Here is a 25,760-nt window from a genome sequence, read left to right on the forward strand (position 1 = left end):
GAAATACATCCTTAGAAATGCCACGTGTAAATCAATGGAGTGAGTTCCTTCAAAATTTGTGGGTAAGGAGGGAAAAGAAACAGAGAAGAAATTTATCCAATAATGATAATAATAATGGACAAGGTGGGATCCACCAATTTATGCACCGACATATAATATAATCAGGGAATCAGGGTGACTGATCATATTAATATCGTATTGCATAATACCATTAGTTGTTCTTATACTTGATAAGAATCACCTTGGGTTCCTCAATCACCTATCCGTATCTGGTTTGAACTCGCCATTAGAGTCCTAATAGTTACTAAATGAGAGAGAATCCTTATTGATCATTAACCTTCATTAAATTGATGACAATCGTGAAAAAAATTATTTTGATAAATATTGGAGAAATAGTAGTTCATATTTATTTAATAAGGAAAATGTTGTACTGACTAACCATAACATAGCACTAACGTGATAGTGTGCAAAGATTCATGATGAAAAAAAGAATCATGCTGGAGTGACTATGCAAGACACTGCGTTTCATATTGCACTGACATGAAGATGTGCACAGAAAAACAAATGCTTAGCATCTATGATTTCGTGCACACATCCATATCAGTGCAGTGTAAAATGCAATGTCTTACGCAATCACTCCAACATTTTCTTCAAAAAAATATACCAATGGTTTCGTGCACACATCGTAGGAAGGCAGTTTAGAATGACTCATTTAATAAGGGATTCCTTACTTTATTTTGTTGAGGGAAAATGCTAAAGTGACTATGCAAGACATTGCATTTCACACTAAGCTGATGTAGATGTGTGCTTGGAATCATAGATGATTTTCCTTGAGATTTGAATGAAAAGCATTTATGGTTATGAGCGCAACTCCACATCACAACGCCACATCAGTGCAGTGTGAAATGCAATGTCTTGTGCAATCACACCATCACGGCTTTTGGTTGATAGATGATGTAGTGGTAGTTGATGAGATTAGTGTATGTAGTCAACAAAAAATTAGATCATTGTTCTAGAATTTGTAGGATCAAGACATGCTCGGGATGAATCAATAAAGAGGTTCATACAAAGCTATGGGAGTGTTAGATACTAGGAGTCATTAGTGAATGGAGATTTGTGATTGCTCAAATTCTACAATTTATGCTAGAAATATTGGAATGCAAGTGACTTGCATGTCTCATAATGGAAATGGAATGAATAATCCTATAAATAGAAGATAATATCTGGGAGTGTGATTTTTCTTTTATTTCTTGTGTGCAAAACCTAAAAGAATCTTTGGCATTGGAAGCTCTTTTACAAGTATCACACTAGTCGTAAGAGTAGTTAATTGAAATTACAATTAACTTCTCCAATTCCTCTTTTACATATATATTTTTTCCTTTTTACAAGATTATTACAATACACCCGTTGACTCTCAAAACTTGCAATTATCCCCCCAAAAAGCTATTAAAAATTATAAATCAAATCCAAATTACAAATCAACCCCAAATACATACAAATATGATGAGTCCATATTTTACCCTACAATACAAACTAGGATACTAAAGACAATATGAACGATATAAAGATAGACTTGTGGCCAAATATTTCACTTAAAAAGTAGGCATTGATTAAAGAGATACATGCTCGCTATTATCTAAGAATGACTAATTTGGAACCATAATTATATAGGATAAGGATGTTCAAAATTATTTTTTTAATGGGAATTCAAAAAGGGAAATTCTGTATTGAGCAACCTTTGGAGCTTCTCAAAATATAAAAGAAACACTTGGTATAAAATCTTAAATAGGCTATATATAGTCTTAAATAAACTTCTCAATAGCTTTCCCTTAAACGTAATGACACCATAGTCTCTTTTTAGATAAAAGGAAAATATTATTAGTCAATGTTTATATCTAAAAGTTAGTGACAGTAAGTATATTTCGATCAAGATGATTGTGACATCATAATAAATTCTCAATGACTCTGTGATAGTGTCAACACCCTTGAAATCCTCGAGAAAATTTATTATGATGTCACAATTGTCATTTCTCTAATAATTACTTTTTTGTGTTAAATACTTTTCAATTGAAGAGAAGGTTCGACAATTGTTAGTGCCTAAGACCATTAAAAACATTTTACGACGAATAATCTTATTAGCAGCATGTGATGATTTGTAATCGAAGATCAATGATTGATTCCATTAGACTATATCATATTGATATCTCATGACTTGCATCAATGATTTTACTTAATTACGGTATTAGGATGATTAATATGAAAATATTTCAATCGAAATATTTTTCAAAATTGCGATCACCTAGTTTTAAAATGATGGCTCGCAAAAGAGTCATTTTAAAATTCATAAGATTTTATCAAATAAATTTGTTCACTCACAGATTTTCCAATATGTGACCAACATGAACTCCTAGCACTACAATTTAATTTTTGAAATTAGAGTTTTACAATTTGGAGTTTCCTTGACGGGTTAAGAAACATATTGGAAGAGAAATGTTTGAACTTCTCTCTTCACACCATAAATAAGGTTATTGGCTAATTAATTCCCTTCAAGAATGGATCCTTTAAAAGTTAAGGGAGAGATGAGAGATTGTGAATCAAGAGAATATTAATGCATTGATGAAGGTTGGTTAAAGCGCCTCAATTCAAATTTGGCTCTTGTTGACCCATGGGGGTTGTTTGGGTTGGATTTTTCGAGCCTTCGTCTAGTTAGGTCTAGGAACCTAGCATTGATTCCGAATATAGATTCAATCTACATCAAAGATTATGGATAAGGAGGTTAGGATACGGACTCTAGAAAGTGAAGACCCCAATTCTAGAAAATAAAAGTTGATCTCTACTACAATCCATCGACTTTTCTATTTGGTCAACCTAATTAGACTATGGTCAATATGCTAGACTGGGGTCAAGACGATCATTCCAATGATCTATAATGCAGGTTGATTGAATCCAAAAATCCCAATTTGAACCATGTATAAAATGAGCCCAACATGCTTATGTGGGTGTTATGGTGTACAGGAAACAAAGTTCAGTGTGTAGACAACAAAAGAAAATATCGGCACTGTGTTTTTTGGTGTGCCATCTGCTGTATGCCAACAATAGAAATGAATTTTAGGGTTTTTTAATTTGAATAAAACAAATTGTTTATTACAATTTTTTGTCTTCTATTACTTGATGTAAGGAGAATCCAAAACATACCTAATTTAGCCTTTTGATGCTCAAGCACAAATAGAATATAGGTTGGTTTGGTAACACTTCTGAAATTTGAATGGAGGTGGTCCACCTTTAAAATTCAGACTTCAGAAGCTCTATTGCTGTTTGTTTCCATTTAGATTTTAGAATTAAGAACTAAAATTCATAACTTTTAGTTCAACGATGGGGAGACATTGGATGAAACTTCTAAATTCTGAATTTATTTTTTATTCCTAAAATACCCTCCTCAAAACACTAATTTCTTTCATTTATCTCTTCTTTATACAAATCCTAAAATCATTATTTTTTAACTTTTCTACCTCTCATTCCTCTACAATAGTGCTATTAAAGTCTCTCCCCTTTTTTTCATTTCGTGTTCGAAAACCTTATATTTTTCACTCCAAAATTAACACAATAAGATTTCTCTCTATTTTTTATCTACCATTTTCATTCATTAATGGACAAATTTTTTTCTTCTAACATCATATGTTTCATATATGTAATTTCGATCGTATGCTTGTAATTTAAAAATTTTCTAGATTTTTTTTTAGTGTACGGGGTTTAGGTTTTACTGATTTGGGTGTTTAAAAAAAATGATTGAGATTATTAGGATAGTCATCTTGTTCTTGAAGGATTTTTAAAATCACATGATACTAGTGTCTGTCCTAAGAATAGCTCAGAATTATCCATTCCATGGATGAAGAGGTGATTAGGTAGTTCACATCTCAATCCAATTGGGTAGTGCTTGCACATCAAAAACTATTTTTAAATGTTGTCTATATTTTTTTTATCATATACAAGCAAATGGTTTGATAGGATAATTAGGATCTTATGGATTTTCTCTTTTTTGGTGAAACTTTTTTAAAGAGTTTAAAAATTATTTTTGATGACTTTTGAGGGAAGTGATTGGGTGTATAACATTTTAAGTGCTTTGTTATTAGGGTATTTTTAGGGGTTTGAATCCTTGTTTGTTCCTAGTTGTTCATTTCAACCACATTTCTTTATTACTTCAATGAAATTTTCTCATACAAAAATCGAAATTTGCGTACCCACCATTAATCATATTACATTTACTAGCTCTCCATGATGAGTTGTTTTGACAATATGAAGTTGATGTTGATGAAATAAGCAATCCTTTAATAAACTCTGAACCGCCAGAAAATCCACCATGTTATATGAAATATTCTCACCACAGACACAATATAATATGATCACTTTACGTGATCAGATTGCAAATCAACTAATCCACATCACTAGCTTATTTTAGAGTTTCCCATCTTCATAAATATTTCCTCGTCGTCAATCATAGTGTGATTATCAAACTCACTAAGCTCGAAAACATACCCAAAAAATAAAGAGTTAAAATGAGTACAATTCAGTTTTTGACGACATGTTGGTGCATAAGCATTACAAGCTTGAGTTTCAAAGCAAGATAGAGATGTTTAAATCTTGAGACAATTTTCATTAACTAGTGGGTGAACAAAATGAAAATCTCCAAATTGAATGCATAATTCAGGAGGAGAGGCAAAGAAAAATTAAAAAAAAAAAAAAACATAAACCTTGATTTGTAACGAGTAAAAATAAAAAACCCTATTTTTTTTTTAGATGTATCTATAAAAACTCAGTAAACAAAAAGCCTAAAAACCCAGAAAAAGAACAGCGAAAACAAGAAATCTCTCTTTTTTTCCTCACAAAATAAGATTAAAATAGAAATAACCATTAAAGTCCTGCACTCATCAAATAAAATATACCCATTAGCAAAAAATACTACTAATTTCAGAAAATAAGACTAAATTATAACAGAATAAAGTAAGAAATGAGGATTACACTTGAGAGAAACATCTGCATATGTAATTATATTGGGCATTTCTTGATCCCCACAAACAAAAACAGATATAGGGCCTTTACTTGCCTCAATCACACATTTCTGTAAAGGGAAAAAATGAAATTAAAAAAATCAACAAGACAAGGTAAAAGAGGAAGAAAAAAAAGAACCTATTAATTGAAAATTGCTAAAAATGCATCAAAGAATAAAAAATCCGAGCTACATTAAAGAATAAATGAAGATTTCTTGATTGGGTTGTTTGTTATAAAAAAAAAAAAAAAAATCCAAAATCTCTATTAAGAAAAAACCTAATTGGAGTCTGGAATCCTATTTATTCATCTTCAAACTTAGAATATCAATTTTTTTTTTTTTTTTTTTTTTAAAACTCTAGGGTTGTGACTTACATTTAAGCGTGAAGAATGGAGATGGAACCACACAAATAGGAGAGTGATAGGAGAGATTGAGTGGTTGCTGCTATGAATCAGTTGAGCTAGTGGTTGTGTTTCTTCTTGTTCAAGTGAGAGAAAGATGTGAGCTTGTTCATTCGGTTCTTTGGGAGCTTGAAGACGAGATCTGAGGGGGATCTTCAAACGAGTGAGGTGAGAAGGCTGAGAGAGTGATAGGGAAGAGAGTCCAAAATCGACTTTTAAGGGTTTTTCCTTCTTTTTCTTTATTCATCAAAGACAAAGAGAAAGAACTGTTTGTTCTATAATTCTGTTTTGAGTTTTAAGAGATTTAGGGAGGTGTAAGTAAATATATTAAATGTAAACGTGAGGGGATCATCTTTGCAAAAAAATCATTCCATTCCAAAACTTCTAATCCCATCAAAAGTGATTTACAAAAATTGGACGGTCTAAAATTTTTCAATTTGTATACATAGGGTTAGAAATTTCATAATAGACTGATTTTTGGCAAGGATGATCTCCTCACCACAGAGATCATCTTCACAAAAAAATCAACCCATTCCAAACATTTTTGCCCATATAAGACAAAATATATTGTAGCTTTATGTGTATACGGATCCTAATCCATATATATATATATATATATAATGAATTTGATTTGATTATAAGATTTCCCGAATTGAGAATCGAGAACCAAATCAAATTAATCGATTTTTTTAAATTGTAAATCAGAATCAAATTGATGAGCTAAAAAATCGAACCAACCCAATCCAAGATACCTTGATTCGGTTCGATTCTCGATATGGCCCCATCCAATGTGCACCCTTACTTCAAATATTACAATCCTATGTTTAGCTCAAATTATAATCTCAATAGTACAAAATAATTCAATAGTTGTGTACAATTATGATTAGATTCACATAAAATAATAAACTCAAAAAATAGAAATCTATCTAAAAGAAAAAAAAAATGAAAAGAGCTTCTATTGGTAATCCAACTTTTACTTCTTTTTAACCATTCAATTAATTTCTTTATTCCTATTTTTAATTGGGGTGCCTTTGAGGCCGACTTTGAATTTGAAGAAACCCTTCTCGTTTGCAGGACGCGTGGTGTTTAAAATTTATTTCCCACCTACATTTCCTCAAAATATGAAATACCTTCCTTGAAAATACTATTTTATTAGTTTATCTCAATCTTAGTAATGTATACTTAGAAAGCGTCCAATGGAGAGGATTTCTTTAGCGGCTGACTTTGAAATTTGAAGTCATCCCTCTCAACTTCGTTTTGTAAACTCTCATCCATAATCCATGCCATTACTCTCTTATTAAGTTTTCTAAATCGATCGAAGTTTGATCGAAAGATCTTCGCTCGATCTTTCACTCAAAGAATCTATGATTTTGAAGACGCAATCAGATTTGATTTACAAGTTTTAGGGCAAAATCGATCGACGTTTGATCGAAAGTTTTAGGGCTTTGTTCGATCTGCCTCCCTTTGCTTCATTGGTGATCGAATCTTCAGGTATGTTAAAGTTTTTTATTGAATCTTAGATTTTCCATAATTAATTTAGGGTTTCAAATGTATAGATAAACATAAATAGAAGAACAACTCAAATGTATAGATAGTGGAATGGAAAAATGTTTTGAAAAGAGAGTAACAAATTTCAGCAGAGGAAAACATCTTTAGTAAACTTGTATTATCAATAGATGCAATGCAATAACTTGTATTGTTTGAGCCGATTTCTTTTTGGATCTCTTTGATTAGTAGTGTTTTTCTATTGTTTGATTTTAATTTCTTTTTGGATCTCTCTGATTAGTGTTTGGACCTTTTTGAGTACTTGTGATTTAGTTAATATGTGTTCTTTGCTTACAATTTGATGTATATCTTTGTTATAATCATTCTAACTTGTTTGTTATAATTCTTCTTTGTTTGATTGTTCTTCCAGTACTTTGGGTGTGAAATCTGTGATCCATTGATTTATTTTAATAAGTTTTCTGTTGAGGATTTTAAGTTTTTTGGTGTTTTGATGCATCAATCGATCTCAAGCAAACCTCAACTCAGAGTGGGAGCCCACACCGAGATCCCTCCACCAACTAAAATTGATAAAATAAAAAAAAATGCCCCTCAAATGAACTTGGATCAAAACAACCAACAAGAATAAATTTTGATTATATTTGTGTGTCCTTGTAAAATAAACCTCAACACTTCTTTCAAATCTTTTTGGTGCATTGCTTGCACCATATTGAAATCCAATGTTGCCAGTTCGAGTAGGTCAGAATGGCTGTAATCTTCACTCTTGCACACTTCAATGTACCATCTTGCCTCTAATCTCAGCATCCTCCAATGCAAGGGAAGCTCCCAGAAGTGTCTCACTTGTTTAGCAACGCTTAGGACTATGGCTCCACTGATATTCTCTAGATCTACTTGTAAAATTATTGGCCTCATCTAAGATATTTTCTCCTTCTAAGGCGAGGTAAGATGCTTCATATAAACTCAACATTCCTTTAACATCTTCACAAAGACTTGCTTTGAAACTACCTGTCTCGTCCTTGAAGCAATTAAAAACATCTGTCACTCATAAAAATGTAATTTTATTACTAGATCAAGATAATGAATTATAGATGTGACACTGTTTTCAAAAAATATAAAAGAAAATTTAATATTCATCTAGAAGATTAATATATAAGCATAGTTTTAAAAATGCATCAACCTAGTTACATTATTTTTTAAGCAATGAACTCTTCTGTAATGCTTTTCTTAGCACAATAGTTAAGAAAATAGTTAAATTAGCAAAGTAATAATAATAATAATTTGATATTTAAATTTTATTTGTTGAAGCATTTGATAATTGGTTATAAATATTTTATAGTTGTGAATTTTTCTTAACATTTCCATTTTTAATGCTATATAATATCTGTAGAAATATGAATTTTATTGATAATTCTTGGATGATTCTTACAAAAGTCCTAGTAGGGTATTTATCAACCAAGATAAATGAAAACTACCTAATATAAATATTCTAGAATATCCCAATTGATATATTCTAAATATCAATATATATTCTAGAATATCCTTCATCACAACCTTCCATTTGTGATGAGATACACTAACAATGATACAGTGTATCTCGTGTATCTTAATACAGTGCATCTTATTCTCTAACATCCTCCGGCAATTGCATGGTCCTTTGAAAAAGGAATATACAATTAATTTTGTTGAATAATTATTTGATCTCTTTAATGGATATGTTCATTGATTGTCAAAGTGCCAATCGTACTTGCTAGTGGTCACCATCTGTCTATGAAGTTCATCATTGTCGCATCCTGCTCTTTTTAAGTCTGTCGGAGCCGGTGACTTATTAGACCAGATCTGTCATGATCTCTCCCAGAAGCCTAAAAAGTAGGATTGTGCCATTTAAATGAAAAAAACTCTCATTGGAGAGATTTTATATAGGAAAAAAAAAATGAGATCATGTAACATGAATGTGGAAATTGGGAGATTTGTAGAGATGTAGAAGGAGTTGTGATTTTTATTGGAAAAACAAAAAAACCTAGAATAACAGCAAAAAATAAAATAAAAGATATCCGGGTCTGAAACATAGAGAAAGATGATATTTTTATTGAAAAAAAAAAGAAAACTAATAATGTAAACAAAATGATTAAGGTTCGGGGATGGCAGTGGTGCCATCGCCGAAGAAAGGCATACCAAGATCGATGTGCTCAGTGAAGCTTGAGCCCTGATACCATGTAGAAAATATGAATTTTATTGATAATTCTTGGATGATTCTTATAAAAGCCCTAGTAGGGTATTTATAGACATTACATCAACCAAGATATATGAAAACTACCTAATATAAATATTCTAGAATATCCCAATTGATATATTCTAAATATCAATATATATTCTAGAATATCCTTCATCACAGCCTTCCATTTGTGATGAGATACACTAACAATGATACAGTGTATCTCATGTATCTAAATACAGTGCATCTTATTCTCTGACATTCTCCCGCAATTGCATGGTCCTTTGAAAAAGGAATATACAATTAATTTTATTGAATAATTATTTGATCTCATTAATAGATATGTTCATTGATTGTCAAAGTGCCAATCGTGCTTGCTAGTGGTCACCGTCTGTCTATGAAGTTCATCATTGTCGCATCCTGCTCTTTTTGAATCTGTCGGAGCCAGTGACTTATTAGACCAGATCTGTCATGATCCCTCCTAAAAGCCTAAGAAGTAGGATTGTGCCATATAAATGAAAAAAACTCTCATTAGAGAGATTTTAGATTGGAAAAAAAAAATGAGATCATGTAACATGAATGTGAAAATTGGGAGATTTGTAGAGATGTAGAAGGAGTTGTGATTTTTATTGGAAAAACCAAAAAACCTAGAATAATAGCAAAGAATAAAATAAAAGATATCCAGGTCTAGAACATAGAGAAAGATGATATTTTTATTGAAAAAAAAAAAAAAACTAATAATGTAAACAAAATGATTAAGGTTCGGGGATGGCAGTGGTGCCATCGCCGAAGAAAGGCGTACCAAGATCGATGTGCTCAGTGAAGCTTGAGCCTTGATACCATGTAGAAAATATGAATTTTATTGATAATTCTTGGATGATTCTTACAAAAGCCCTAGTAGGGTATTTATAGACATTACATCAACTAAGATATATGAAAACTACCTAATATAAATATTCTAAAATATCCCAATTGATATATTCTAAATATCAATATATATTCTAGAATGTCCTTCATCACAACCTTCCATTTGTGATGAGATACACTAACAATGATATAGTGTATCTCATGTATCTTAATACAGTGCATCTTATTCTCTAACAATATCTATGTGATCTCAAATAAGTCGTTGTGCCAATATAATCTCCCCCTGAGATAATTAATATGGAGGTTTTATAATCTATCTTGTGTTTTATCATAATTACATTTTTAAAGAACCCACATTCTCATTGGTCCACATGCATTGCAGGGCATCCTAATTTACAAAAATACGTACATTTTACCCATGTTGAGATGATTTTCAATACACATAGATCAATGAGAATGTGAGGTCTCTTAGGATCTTCAAATGTGGGTCGCCGAAATCGCGCTCATTTTTATTATACAGATACTCATTGTAGGTTTTTCTCTCTTTTTTTATCCACAAATATGTTCTAAAATAATAACAAAAATATATTTTGACATTTGACGGACATTACATTTTGGGAGGATAAAACTTGCATGACTTGTAGTCTTGGGAATATATATTACAAATACAATACACCTCACACATATTATAATATTATTTCAAAAGGTGTGTACATAAGATGCGATACGCACATACATTAGTGCCAATGGGTCTCTTAAATGAAAACCAACACACAAACAATGCACTTTTAACCTTTTGGGTTTAACTGAATATTAAAGCAAATATGTACAAATTATGATTAAACAGGCAACAAGAAGACTACTATCAGATTCTATCATGCCAATACTGAAATTGGCTCAACCAATAATGAGAAGACTCGATCCTTTGTCTCTCGATCTGGAACACCGTGCCCATCTCCATATTGGTATATGTACTGAGCAATTCGAGCAAGGTCTACTGCCGTTTCTATAAAAGTTTGGGAAAAAAGGGAATCATTGACTCGTTCTTTATTCATCTTCTTCCATGAATCACTGATTAGATGTGTAATGTGTTCACATGCAACTTTCTCGGAAACACCAGTTTCATGCATGTAACATTGGACCGATTTTGGTACATCACCCCTTTCAATCTCGGCCTACAATAGAAAACAGAAGTACAATTTTTCAGTACAGGAGTCTAACTAGTACACCATAACAACATATATTGAATGTTAGAAAATGTAGTTTATATACCGTAGAAGTTCCCAAATCATCAGCAAGTCGGAGAATCATCGATGACCAACGTATAAGGTCTGGAAATCTCTCTAAGAATTCTAATGAATCCTTTTTTATTTCTTTATTTACAAAGAAAAAAGTATGAACTAGTATGACAGATCCTGATGATGAAATCAATGCATTATTTAAGTACTCATCAAGTGTGGGTGTATATTTGGGTAGTGCTTGCACATAAAAAACTATTTTGAAATGTTATCTATATTTTTTTACCATAGACAAGCAAGTGGTTTGGTAGGATAATTAGGATCTTATGGATTTTCTCCTTTTTAATGAAATTTTTTCAAGAAGTTTAGAAGTTATTTTTCAATGACTTTTGAAGGAGGTGGTTGGGTGTATAGCATTTCAAATGCTTAGTTATTAGGGTATTTTTGAGGGTTTGGATCCTTGTTCGTTCCTGGTTGTTCATTCAACATCCTTTCTTTATTACTTCAATGAAATTTTCTCATATAAAAATCTAGATTTTCGTACCCAACATTAATCATATATGATTACATTTACTAGTTCTCCATGATGAGTTGTTTCGATAATATGAAGTTGATGCCGACGAAACGAGCAATCCTTTAGTAGATTGCAAATCAACTAATCCACATCACTAGCTTATTTTCACCACAAGCACAAGATGATATGATCACTTTACGTGATCAGATTGCAAATCAACTAATCCACATCACTAGTTTATTTTATAGTTTCCCATCTTCATAAATATGTCCTCGTCATCAATCATAGTGTGGTTATCAGACTTACTAAGCTCGAAAACATACCCAGATTGCTTGTGTGACATATGATTTGAATAAAAACTATAAAATAAAAAGTTAAAATGAGTACAATTCAGTTTTTGACCATATGTTAGTGCATAAGCATTACAAGTTGAGTTTCAAAGCAAGATAAAGATGTTTAAATCTTGAGATAATTTTCCTTAACTAATGGGTGGATAAAATGAAAATCTCCAAATTGAATGCATAATTCATAAGGAGAGGCAAAGAAAATTAAAAAAATAACATGAACCTTGATTTATAACGAGTAAAAATTAAAAATTCCTCTTTTTTTTTTTTTTTTTTAGATGCATCTATAAAAACTCAATAAACAAAAACCTAAAAACCCAGAAAAAGAATAGCCAAAACAAAATATACCCATTAGCAGAATATCTCTCTTTTTTTTTCCTCACAAAATAAGATTAAAATAAAAATAACCATTAACGTCCTGTACTCATCAAACAAAATATACCCATTAGCAGAAAATACTACTAATTTTAGAAAATAAGACTAAATTATAACAGAATAAAGTAAGAAATGAGGATTACAATTGAGAGAAACATCTGCATATGTAATTAAACTGGGTATTTCTTGATCCCCACAAACAAAAACAGATATAGGGCCTTTACTTGTCTCAACCACACATTCCTGTAAAGGGAAAGAATGAAATTAAAAAAATCAACAAGGCAAGATAGAAGAGGAAAAAAGAAAAGAACCTATTAGCCGAAAATGACTAAAAATGCATCAAAGAAGAAACAATATGAGCTACATTAAAGAATATATGAAGATTTCTTGGTCGGGTTGTTTGTTATAAAAAAAATCCAAAATCTCTATAAAAAAAAAACCTAATTGGAGTTTGGAATCATATTTATTCCTCTTTAAACTCAGAATATCAAATTTAAAAAATAAAAATAAAATAAAAAATAAAAACTCTATGGTTGTGACTTACATTCAAGCGTGAAGAATGGAGATGCAACCACACAAATAGGAGAGATCGAGTGGTTGCTGGTATGATTTAGTTGAACTAGTGGTTGGGTTTCTTCTTGTTCAAGTGAGAGAAAAGATGTGAGCTTGCCCATTCGGTTCTTTGGGAGCTTGAAGAATCTGAGGGGGATCTTCAAACAAGTGAGGTGAGAAGGTTGAGAGAGTGATAAGGAAGAGAGTTTGAAATCAACTTTTTAGGGTTTTTCCTTCTTTTTCTTTGTTTGTCGAAGACAAAGAGAAAGAACTGTTTGTTCTATAATTTTGTTTTGAGTTTTAAGAGATTTAGGGAGGTGTAAGTAAATAGATTAAATGTAAAGGCGAATGGATTAAAAAATGTATAATTTTTTCCCTCAAACGAAAAATAGATTTGAACCGTTCGATCAAATACGATCTAACGATTAAGCTCATCTGTGCAGATGTGAGTGAGTTTATGATTTGATTATAAGATTTCCTGAATTCAGAATTAAGAACCAAATCAAATTAATCAATTTTTTAAAATTGTAAATCAGAACCAAACTGATGAGCTAAAAAATTGAACCAAACCAATCCAAGATACCTTGATTCGATTCGATTCTCGATTTGGCCCCATCCAATGTGCACCCTTACTTCAAATATTACAATCCGATTTGGCTCAAATTATAATCTCAACTGTTTAAAACAATTCAATAGTCGTTTACAATTATAATTAGACTCAAATAAAATACTAAACCCAAAAAATAGAAATTTAGAATTTTTTTTTTTTTTTTTTTTTTTGAAAAGAGCTTCTATTGATAACCCAACTTTTACTTCTTTTTAACCATTCAATTATTTTCATGTTCCTATTTTTAATTTAATTGGGTGCCAATAGCAGCTCTTAATTTTGAGGGTGGAAATAAAGTGCCTTTCAGTCCGACATTGAATTTGAAGAAACCCTCCTCGTTGTAGAACACGTGGTGTTTAAAATTTATTTCCTGCCTACATTTTCTCAAAATTTGAAATACCTTCCTTAAAAATACCATTTTATTAGTTTATGTCTCGATCTTAGTAATTTATACCTCGAAAGGCATCCAATGGAGAGGGTTTCTTTAAAATACCACCTGATTCAATTTTTTTTCCGAATAAAGTAATCCAAAGGAAAGACTCCCTTTATTAGCGACGACTTTGAAATTTGAAGCCAACCCTCTCAACTTCGTTTTGTAAACTCTCATCTATAATCCATTCCATTACTCTCTAATTAAGTTTTCTAAGCTTGGGGTTGATGTTGTGCTTGGTTTTGCAATTGTAGAGGAGATCGTATTTCAGAATATATTTTTATTTCAAGCAAACACTCCAAACTGTACTTGCTTTCTTCAATATATGTGGATCTGAAGTTCTTCTGAAATCAAACTATACCAGATTCAGTGCAACAAAAGAACAGTATGTGCCTGTCTTGTCTTTAACTTGTTTGTTTTGGTGATTAATAATTTTTACCTTTTAATTAAGAATGCTCTTTAAACACCTTATCGTGTAAGTATGCTTTATATATTCTGTTTGTGTCAGAGCTTCAAGAGTATAAATTAGGCATGTTTTGAAGTCTCTTTTATTTTGAGAAATTATACTTTGCCCATTTTTTTTTTTTTTTTTTTTTTTTTTTGAAAATTAAGGGTTTAGGCAGACCCCCAACCAGAAAACAGAAAGCCCTAACAATCTTTCATAGACATGCCCACAGGCATCCTTACATATGATGGTCTTGAGATTAGTAGGGAGGCTTAGAGGATCCCATTTTCTATGGTTTGCCAATAATAGAAATGAATTTTAAGGTTTTTTAGTTGGAATTAAATCTGATTTTTTATTACAATTTTTTTTTTTTTTTTTTTTTTTTTTGTGTCTTCTATAACTTGATGCAAGGAGAATCCGAAACATTTCTTACTTGGTCTTAAAGACATAATAGTTCTTATGATTAACTTTCTTAAATTCATCAGGCACTTAATCCATGACTTCATTCTAGTCCATTGATTTCAATTGCTCTTTTATAATATATTTAATCCACCTATGAAGATCACTAATTTAGTAATTATTAATGGCTTGTGAAAGTTAAGCCAAAGGGCTTAACTTTCAAGGTGGTAAAACACTAGCAGGGGCTTGCCCCTTATCAAGTGTTTGATCCCCCAAGGCCCCTTGAATTACATGGACAAGGGCTGTGTGGGTTGGATCAATGCCCAGTGGACTAGTCCTGTCAGATACGGCCGATGTTCTTTGGACTGGGCACAAGCCCATATACAGTATCAGGGCCCGCTGTCTACGGGGATACCACTGTATCTAAAAACAATTAGATTCTTATACATACATCAAATAATCATAATGAATCAAGATAAATGGTCTCTTAATCTTATGAGATGTTCTTAACATTAGTGGTTGTGATATTTCTACAAGCTTATTGCAATGATTTCACTATGGAATGGTTTATTTGTAGTATTCAGTTATTTCTACTATACTTGTTTCAGAAATTAATCTCACCATCTTAAGGATTTAACTAGCAATGTCTAATATTCTCGTACTGTAGATTGGATAACAAGACATATAAACTTTAGATCTACTTCTGTAATCAATAAAATACCAATGAATCAGTCTAGAATCCGATTTTGTTTTCTTATAGATAATAAATTATAGCTAGCCCCTTTTGAGTATCGCCAAAAGTACAGATGCCTCAAATATAATTTTCTTTCAGTTCATGTCTTGGAAGAATGTATCCCTCTAATCTGATAATTTTGATCAGTTTATTAGTTTATCTCTCAATCTTAGTAATGTATACCTCGAAAGCATCCATAACCTGATATCTTTCATACAATAACTATACATATCAATACCATGAGTAGTCATCTACTAAGATGTGTAATAATTTTTTCCATCAAAACACAAGGATGTACATGGATAGCGTTCAATAGCCAAACCTTACGGAGGCAAAGTTTTGTCCTATATGAAGGAAAATGCATACAGGACAATCTGAAACTTTTAAGCCATATAGGACAAATTTTGTTTCCCAACGTTGTCTCCCTAACATTGTCCCCCGAATGCTACCCTTTATATATATAAAGATTTGAAAAAAATAGTCGATCCTAGATCCATTCATTATGATGAAAGTACTATGTTCTTTACCTTAGATCTAGTACCACATGTAAATATTACATCTATTTATGCAATTTAATGGTTGAATATATAACAGAGAAGAAGGAAAGGAGAAGCAATGGCAGATCCAATAACGAATGCAATAGTTCAAGTCCTCGTGGAACAATTATATGCTTCCCTTGAAAATCAGAGAAAGGTCTTATTTGAATACGAGAGTGAACTGGATGAACTGATGAGGAAATTTCGCCTTATGAAGGCCTTTTTGTGCGATGTGGAAAAGATTGGAAGTGGTAACTATTGCTACCAGTCTGTAAAGGTAAACATGGATGAACTAAGGGAAATACTCTATGATGTTGATGATGTATTATTAGATTTCCAACTTCGATCTGAAGCCATGCATCGGAAGTTCACTTTCTCTGAGTGGTCCTTTCGCACTGATAAAGGAAAGGAAATAAAGCAAATTAAGACTCATATCCAGCGGTTGGAGAACCACATGCAAACCTACCTACATCCATTCTTATCTAAGATTATGCCTCACATGAGCCGCCGAGAAAGTAACAGAAGTATGAGATGGACCACACAAAATTTAATTCAATCTGACATAATTGGTTTGATGGAGGATACAGAAAATATAAAACAGTGGATTCACCCAATAAACATGAAACAACATCGAGTTGGGATTGTGGGGATGGGAGGTTTGGGTAAAACAATTATTGCTCAAAAGATATTCCATGATGAACAAGTAGGCAAATGGTTTGAGAAGAGAATTTGGGTGTCGATGTCTGAAAAAATTAACATGAGAGAGATTGCAAGGAGTATAATGGAACAATTGGAAGAGAGTAGTTGTGGATCCTCTAGGAGTGATTGCAAGGACATAATTCAGCAAGCTCTCAAGAATAAGAGTTATCTCGTCATCATGGATGATGTGTGTAGCATTGATGGTTGGTGGGATCAGATATATAAGGCCCTGCCAGAAGGGGAGGGGTACAACAGTAGTATCATAATCACAACAAGAAAAATTGAAGTGGCAACAAGTATGGGTATTGTGAGAAGACGGATTCACCGACCCAAACTTCTTGATGAAAATGAGAGTTGGTCATTATTGTGCAAAGTTGCATTTTCAGCAAGCAGTGACATGCATAAGATATCTCGTTTTGAAGGGGTTGGGAAGGAAATTGTGAAGAAATGTGGGGGACTTCCACTAGCAATCGAGAGAATAGGAAAATTGTTGTTAACCAAAAGGGAGTCCCTTGGCGAGTGGAAGAAGATTAATAATGATTTTCATGATAAGTTGGCGAACCAAGGTGGCGATTTCTCTCTAATTGCTTCCCTGCAACGGAGCTATGATGATCTTCCACCTCTTTTGAAACATTGTATACTGTGTTTCTCTATTTTTCCTGAAGATTATGAGATCGACGCTGATCAATTGGTATATTGGTGGGTCGGAGAGGGTTTCGTCAGTGGAAAAGAACCAAAAACCGCAGTAGAATTGGGCTTTGACTGTCTATCAGAATTAATTAGCAGCTGCCTAGTTGAAGCAGTGAAACAAAGGCATTACGATGGAAGAGTCTATAGCTGCAAAATGCACAAAATGGTGCGGGATTTGATCATTAGTATTGCGAAAAAGGAGTCATTCTGTAGCTTTGATCATCGAAACAGGCAAATATTTGATGTACATTCTCGCCGTTTGGGGTTTACAAGCATAATAGATGTGAAGTCCCCAAAGAGTAATTTAAAGCTACGGGCCTTCTTATGCTGTCAGTTTCGTTTCTATCGAAATACTGGATTGGTGGCAGTAAAGTCGCTCAGGGTGTTGGATCTTTCACATAGTAAACTTGAAGGCGTTGGTATGAAGGATCTATGGGTCTGGATCACATCTCAAAAACGCCTAGCATATCTCAACCTCCAGGGAGTTGCTGACCTGAAAGATCTTCCGGATTCCATTGGAGAGCTCCGAAACCTCCAGATTTTGATCTTGACTGCATGCAGTAGTCTAAAAAGGCTTCCCATATCTCTCACGACTTTAGAGAAGTTGATTGTCTTGGATATAAGGAATTGCCCTTCTCTTCGAAACCTTCCCCACGGGCTTTCGAAGCTCTCCAAACTTCAAGTGTTATATGGCTTCAAGCTAGCAAGGTCAAGTAAAGATGGTTGTCGCCTTGGAGAGCTTAAGGACTTAATCGACCTCAGAGTACTACAAATAAGCATTTATGGAAGAGATAAATTTGAAGATGATGAGCTGAAGGTCCTGTCAATGCTCCATCAGCTTAAGATTTTATCTATTGAAACCAAAGTCCGTAGGAAAAAACAAATTTTCCAGAAGCTGGATAACCTTTTGCTACCTCCTCATCTTCAAGAGCTGTATCTTCGGTACTTCAATCGAAATGCTCCACCAAAATGGCTCAATCCTACTTTCCTTCCTGACTTGCAATTTCTTTGTATAGAGAATGGGGAACTTTCATGCATGAGCCCTGACTTATGTAGCAACAACAAAGAACCTTGGAACATAGAGGGCCTATGCTTGAAATACTTGCCTGGATTGAAGTTGCAGTGGGAGACCGTGCAGAGTGTGATGCCATCATTAAGATATGTGGAGGTTAACCGTTGTAAAATGTTGGAGTCATTTCCTTTTGAAGTTAATTACCTTGGGATTTGGAGGAAGAAAGAAGAGGAAGAAACCGAAGATGAAACGATGGAGAATATAGTAGAGGAAGAAAAGGAAGAGGAATATTCACTTGACGAAGAGAGCGAAGACGAGACGCTTAATTTTGTGGAGTCCAAGTACAATACCAAAAAATATGGTGAGTACACTTAGTGTTACAGCTTACACTATGGAATTATTGCCAATATATTTTATCACTTTGCACTTAATGATAATCTTTGCTTATTTAACATATATCCCTTGAAACAGAGCTCCATGGCCGTAGGCGGGCGAAGGATTCCAGTTCCAGTGATGGGCCAAGTGGATGGCTTCCACTTGATCTATACGGAAATTCACATTCGTTAGGGTCTGCTAAGATGAATACTACAGGAAGTTATGCTTCATCGCTACCTTCGAACCTTTTCCGTCACTTCTCATTTGCAGAGATCAAGACTGCCACCAATGACTTTGACGAGGATCTACTACTTGGGATTGGGGGTTTTGGTAAGGTTTACAAAGGTGAAATTGACGGTGGAACCATTAAGGTTGCCATCAAGCGTGGAAATCCACGCAGTGCGCAGGGAGCTGAGGAGTTCCGGGCAGAGATTGGGATGCTCTCCAACCGCCACCACCGCCACCTTGTCTCGTTGATTGGGTATTGTGAAGAGAAGTGTGAAATGATACTTGTCTATGATTACATGACTCATGGAACTTTTCGTGAGCACCTCTACAATTCCCAGAATCCACCCCTCCCATGGAAGAAGAGACTTGAGATCTGTATTGGGGCTGCACGCGGCATAAACTACCTTCATACGGGTGCCAAACACACTATCATCCACAGAGACGTGAAGACTACAAACATTCTCTTGGATGAGGAATGGGTGGCGAAGATTTCTGATTTCGGGCTGGCTAAGATGGCCCCCTCATTGGATCACACACCTATCAGCACTGCTGTGAAGGGTAGTTTTGGATATTTGGATCCGGAGTACTTCAGAAGGCAACAAGTGACGGACAAATCTGATGTGTACTCATTTGGTGTTGTACTGTTTGAGGTCCTCTGTGCACGGCGCGTCATAAGTCCAGAACTGGCAAGAGAACAAGTGAACTTGGCAGAGTGGGCCTTACATTGCCAAAGGGAAGGCATACTCCATCAGATAATCGACCCATTCCTGAAGGGAAAGATTGGTCCGGACTGCTTCAAGAAGTTTGCAGAGACCGCTGAACAGTGTGTGGCCGATAGTGGGATTGACCGACCAGCAATGGGCGACGTGCTGTGGAACCTCGAGTTCGCACTACAGCTTCAGGAGAGCATGGAGAGCGGTGAAGCACACAGTGACATGGACAATGAAGTGACCCCATTCACTGGTGGTGAATATGGAGGGAAGAAGGATCCAGATGCATCAATGGGTTTCAAGGGCGATGCACATGTGAGACCACAATTTAAGTGTGACCCATCCACAACCTGCACGTTTTAGTATTTTTTATTTAGAAAGGATTCTATTATATTGGTGTTGCAGTTTAAATTGTAAGTATATTTTGGGACTTGTCAAGTCAAACAGACATTATCAAGTTACCTAAATTGTTGTGTGAAACTCATTAATATGATTATGATGTGGTTTTACTTTGTAAACTATGATGCCTTGGTAAGTAACGACGTGTGGGAGCCGGGGAAGTTTCCAGCTAGCACAGTTCCTAATTGGTATCAAGAGTATCTGTGTTCAGATCCAGACCTTTGGATGCTTTCTGAGATATGCAATGTGAATCTTGATGATATCAACAATCTGGGCTTGGAGAGGGATGGCAGTTATCAGGGACAATGGATGACATGACACCCTTGATTTTTATTCATTTATCTTTTATTTCAGTCATTCATGGAGTTTTTAATCTAGTGTTTAATAAGTTTCCCTTTTAATTCTTTTTTTTTTTTTTTTGCTGAGGAAGTAGAATTTTATTAATGGACAAAATTACATAGGGAATTTCCCTAGTTTAGAAGTCTGATTTGAGGTAATTCCAATGAGTCCCCAATGCTATTCTTTCTTACACACAAGGGAAGGGCCTTACATTCAGTTTGGTTGTTCGTGGCCTCACCAAAAAACCAGCATACAGCTGCTATAAAGTTTCCACCATTAACGTTTAGCTTCAACCAACTCAATGGTGGTTTCAGCCAACGAACCAACAGTGTCTTTTTTGAGGGTACAAATATAGGATTGAGGTTTGGTTGCTGAAGGATATCCACCTCCTTTGCTGAAGGGCGCTTCTTAACAGTAACACAGCAATCCAATTCCTTCAACCAACTTTGTTATTGCAGTATTAAGATTAGGAACTCAAAATTTCAGCTATAAGAAGGTGATTGGCAAAGGAGGCTCATGGACGGTTTACAAGGCCCTTCTTTCTATTATAAGGCATTCTTTCTATTATTATGGAAGCTTAAAGCTCTTCTTTTATTTCTCTACTTTTGCTTCTTGTTTGATTTTGATTGATATATAAATCAAAAACATAGTTTCATATTAATGGAAGCTGAATTGAAAGATGGAGGTGTACTGGTAGTGAAGAAGCTTTCACAAAAGTCTGTGCAAAGAGCACACATAAATTTATGAGTGAAGGAACTGTTGGATATTTATATAAAATCGTGGGAAGAGTCTCACGCATCACTTTTTATTTCTAAAGTAAAATCCATTTTATTGGCCTCGAGGCATGTAGTTATTTCTAAACTTGGATTCGAGTTGTTGCCTAAATTACTTAAGACTATAATTAAAAATAAGACATGCAATCTTAGCATATTTCTAATTCATGAGATGTGATTTCCCCTTTTGTAGGAGATTGATATCTACCAAAATTCTCTACCTTCTATGATGGGTTTGAAGATTGGAGGACTAAAATCTATAAGTATTGGTAGTTGTTCCCCTCCCAAATACATATGCCGTTTCACTCCCATCACCTTGATCGTATTTAGGGATTAGAGTAGAGCTATCAATTCTAATATTTTGTTTTGCAGGTTAAGGTGAAAGATTTCTAATCTTGTGTTTTGTAGATTAAGGTGAAAGATTTATGTGAGTTTTGAGCTTATTGTTCAAAAGCCTTACGGAACTAAAGGAGTTTTATTATCCATTAAGCTTGCTAATTTATAGGTATGTAACATAATTATGATCTATGGTATTCATGTTCATGAGTAGAAATTGATTGAATGTTAGAGCCAATATCTGTGTAAGTGGCGTCCATCCTACTCACTTTATTGCCTTTAATTTTCAGTCATTTAATTTTATTGTCTTTGTTCTTCCCCTCCCTTTTTCAATAATATCCTTCAAATTTTACTATTTTTTCTCTTTTACCTTTAAACCCACTTTATTATTTTTTCCTCATCTCTCTTTTTCTTTATAATACCTCTCCAATTCTATTATTTTTCCTCCTTTACACCACCAACCTCAAATTTTTTAATAGAACCTTCCCACTTTATTAGTTTTCCATTTTTACCTTTCTTAATCTTAAAGAGGATGCCAATGCCGTAGGCACGGGCAAACTCTAGTAATTTTATTAAAAAAGGATAAATCGACCTTATCATAGGGTGGAATCAAGGAGATATTTTATAGTAATTAATCTTTACAAATGCTAAAATAATTTCCACTAAGGATAACCACCTTTATCCTTGAAGAAATTAATTTGTTGTCTTAGTGGATGAGCCATGGGCGTAAGAACTCTACTTTAGTCTCCTTTCGCATAGTTTGAAAAAGAGGAAAAAATCACTTACTAAACCCTAAACCCTATGCGAGGGATTTCTTTCTTAATGGTCCTTGGTTTTTTGGATCGTATCTTCATAATCAATCCATTTAGTAAACTTTTTATGCATAAATGGCCTCTCAATTCCATCTCTTCAATAATATTTCTGGAATACCCAAACCCCCATTTTATCATCTTCTTTACATGTGTTTTTCTATGGTGGTTACCATCTTTTTAGACGATTTTTTTTTATAGTGAATAGAGAATGATATACGCCTAATTTTGAATATTTAAATGTAAATTTTGGTCCGAAGTCACCTCAAAATATTAAGAAAATGAAATCAAGATTTCATAAAAAAATATGTAGCCAGTGCATAAAAAGGAAAATAATGAAGTTGATTGAATCGGTTACATTGCACTGTGATGTTTAAATAATAAATTGAATCGAGCTTTTGCAATGTTTGAATGGTGTGTTTTAATCATTAATTAGGGCTAATAAATAATTTAAGAAATTGGATTGCAAAAAGTAAAAGTTAGGGTGCCAATAGTATCTCTCATAAATAATGAGAGAGGCTATTGGCACCCCAACTTTTACTTATTACACCCAATCTGTTTAATTATTTATCACACCCCAATTAAGGATTAAAAATGATAGTAATTGCCATTTAAACACTGAAGTATGCGAAGAAGATGGGAAGAGGGTTGTTTGGGTACTCTAAAAAATCCCCTCTCACAGGGTTTATTAAATAATTTTTCTTAAAACTCTAACTAATTAAAAATTAACACATAGCTTATAGTGTTATATGTGAACCTTGGACTACCATAGAGAGTGAAAGCCATCAAATAGTTAAAATTGATAAGGATCCCTGGATAGGACATTGGTAAGCATTTTTATGTCAAACACTCCAACTATACTTGCTTTCTTTTATATATGTGGATTTGAAGTTCTTTTGAAATCAAACTATACCAGATTCATAGCTAAATAAGAAGAGTATGTGCTTATCTTTATCTTGTTTGCACTATGTGAAAATTGAAAATTTTGACAAGAAAATTTGACGGGCCAAAGCTCACAAATTTTAGAAAGCTAATTTTGACGGCCTATGGCCATTGAAAATTTTGATGATCCCTAATTCGATGGCCTAGAGCCATCAAATTTCTCTCTTCCTTTATTAATTTAACAATTTCAGTCCGTAAAAGAAAATTGACAATGAAAATTTTGATGCTTTCGTCTGTCAAATTTTATGAAATTCAATGGCCTTGGACCATCAAATATAGGTTTTTTTTCACGTTGTGTTGTTTTGGTGTTGGTGATTAATAATTTTTATCTTTTAATTAAGCATGATTTTCAAATTCCATATCAAGTCTTTATTGTGTAAGATGTCTTTTATTCTGTTTGTGCTTGAGCTTCAAGAGTCTAAATTAGACATGTTTTGAAGACTCTCTTTTTAATTCTAACTTGGGTCCATGAATGATGTTTTACTTTAAATATAATATTTGGGCCTAAATGTTTTGTACTCTCCTTACATCAAGTAATAGAGGACACAAAAAATTATATTAAAAAAATGACATTTATTCCAACTAAAAGGTCTTAAAATTCATTTCTATTATTGGCACACAACAGATTACGGGTGCACATGACTCAAATTTGTAGCAAAATCAAAATCAAATCAAACATGATCAGTTTTACAAATTTGGAATCGAACCAATTCAATTACCCTATAGAATTGAACCAATCCAAACCAACCTTGGTTCGGATCGGTTATCGGTTCTCATACTTTTATTTTCAATGGTAAAATTAAAATAGTTAAAACTTAAAACTAAATAAAATAAATATTAAACAAAACATCACGCATAAACAAAACATCAAGATACTTATTATTGTTTGAATGTTTTTACTTTTTGTCTTTTAAGATTACATGTTATATATATATATAAATTGGTTCGGTTTTCAGATTTGTTTGATTCTATTATACCCCTAATCTGGAACCGAACCAAATCAATATGTTTTTTTTTACAATCCGTACCTGAACCAAACCATACTCAATTTGAACCAATCCAATCCAAAAGGGCTTCGGATGGGTTTGATTCTCAAATTTATCGGATCCAATGTGCATCCCTACAATAGATGGCACACCACAAGACACAATAGTGGTGCTTTTTGTAATCTATAGACCAAACTCTATTTCCTAGTCATTATATCTTGGTTCCTCTTTTTGACTAGCAAAACAAAGGAAATCTGGTTAATTTCTATTAGAATATCAATAGTCAAACAGTTTCACATATTGAATTTTTTTTAGAAATCTTTCGATATATTTCTTTTATATCATTCCTCAAGATTGGTTTTTCAAATTATCTAATCATTATAATTACCTCACGCATATATTTTATTACAAAGTTTATGTAGACAAATGTCCCATGCAATAAACCTAAGTCATTCCCAATGATGAAGTTATTGCCTTGATCAAAATAGTTATAATATTTTCCTTATATCTAAAAGAGACTATGGTATCATTATGTTTCAAAGAAAAGCTGTCGAGAAGTTTATTCAAGAGTAAATATATATATGGGAAATGTTCAGCAACAAACATTTTTCAAAACATGGGTTAGAGGTTTTGGAATGGGCTGATTTTTGGTGAGGATGATCTCTACGGTGAGGAGATCATCATCACCAAAAATCAGCCATTTCCCTATATATATATATGGGTCTCGTTCAGCAACAAACATTTTGGCAAAACCTTTTTCAAAACATGGGTTAGAGGTTTTGGAATGGGCTGATTTTTGGTGAGGATGATCTCTATGGTGAGGAGATCATCCTCACAAAAAATCAGCCCATTCCAAAGCATCTAGTCCCATACTTACAAGTTGAAAAATTGTGGACCATCCATTTTTTGTAAATCATTTTTGACGGGGTTAGAAGTTTTGGAATGGGCTGATTTTTGGTGATGATGATCTCTTCATTGTAGAGATCATCCTCACCAAAAATCAGCCCATTCCAAAATCTCTAACCCATGTTTTGAAAACTGTTTTGCCAAAATGTTTATTGCTGAATATTTCCATATATATATATATATATATATATATATATATATATATATATATATATATATATATATAGAGAGAGAGAGAGAGAGAGAGAGAGAGAGAGAGAGAGAGAGTTTTCAAGAAGAATGTATACTTGTGTTTCTTTTATATTTTGAGAAGCTCCAAAGGTTGCTCCATAAAGATCTTCCTTTTTAATACCCAT

General features: G+C 33.4%; 1 protein-coding gene and 1 long non-coding RNA gene across 3 annotated transcripts; one reads left to right on the forward strand and one right to left on the reverse strand.

The window, feature by feature from the left end:
- Window positions 1-10,686: 10,686 nt before the first annotated feature.
- LOC147392064 (uncharacterized) lies at window positions 10,687-13,326 on the reverse strand. 2 transcript variants are annotated; one of them, XR_015183097.1, is made up of 3 exons: window positions 13,043-13,326; window positions 12,642-12,741; window positions 10,687-11,202 (listed from the first exon to the last, which is right to left on the reverse strand). It is a non-coding gene; the product is annotated as an uncharacterized LOC147392064 (long non-coding RNA). The 2 variants fall into 2 exon arrangements; XR_015183096.1 differs by having other exon boundaries at window positions 11,300-12,741.
- Window positions 13,327-14,191: 865 nt separating this feature from the next.
- On the forward strand, window positions 14,192-20,433 carry LOC147392065 (disease resistance RPP13-like protein 4). Its single transcript, XM_086459742.1, has 3 exons — window positions 14,192-14,472; window positions 16,259-18,962; window positions 19,073-20,433. Exons 2-3 carry the CDS (start codon window positions 16,280-16,282, stop codon window positions 20,275-20,277), a joined length of 3,888 nt encoding a protein of 1,295 aa, XP_086315868.1. The 5' UTR covers window positions 14,192-14,472; window positions 16,259-16,279; the 3' UTR covers window positions 20,278-20,433.
- Window positions 20,434-25,760: the final 5,327 nt, after the last annotated feature.

The sequence above is a fragment of the Akebia trifoliata genome, chromosome 11 (genome assembly GCF_017979445.1).
Source record: "Akebia trifoliata isolate Shusen 1 chromosome 11, ASM1797944v1, whole genome shotgun sequence".
Taxonomy (NCBI): domain Eukaryota; kingdom Viridiplantae; phylum Streptophyta; class Magnoliopsida; order Ranunculales; family Lardizabalaceae; genus Akebia; species Akebia trifoliata.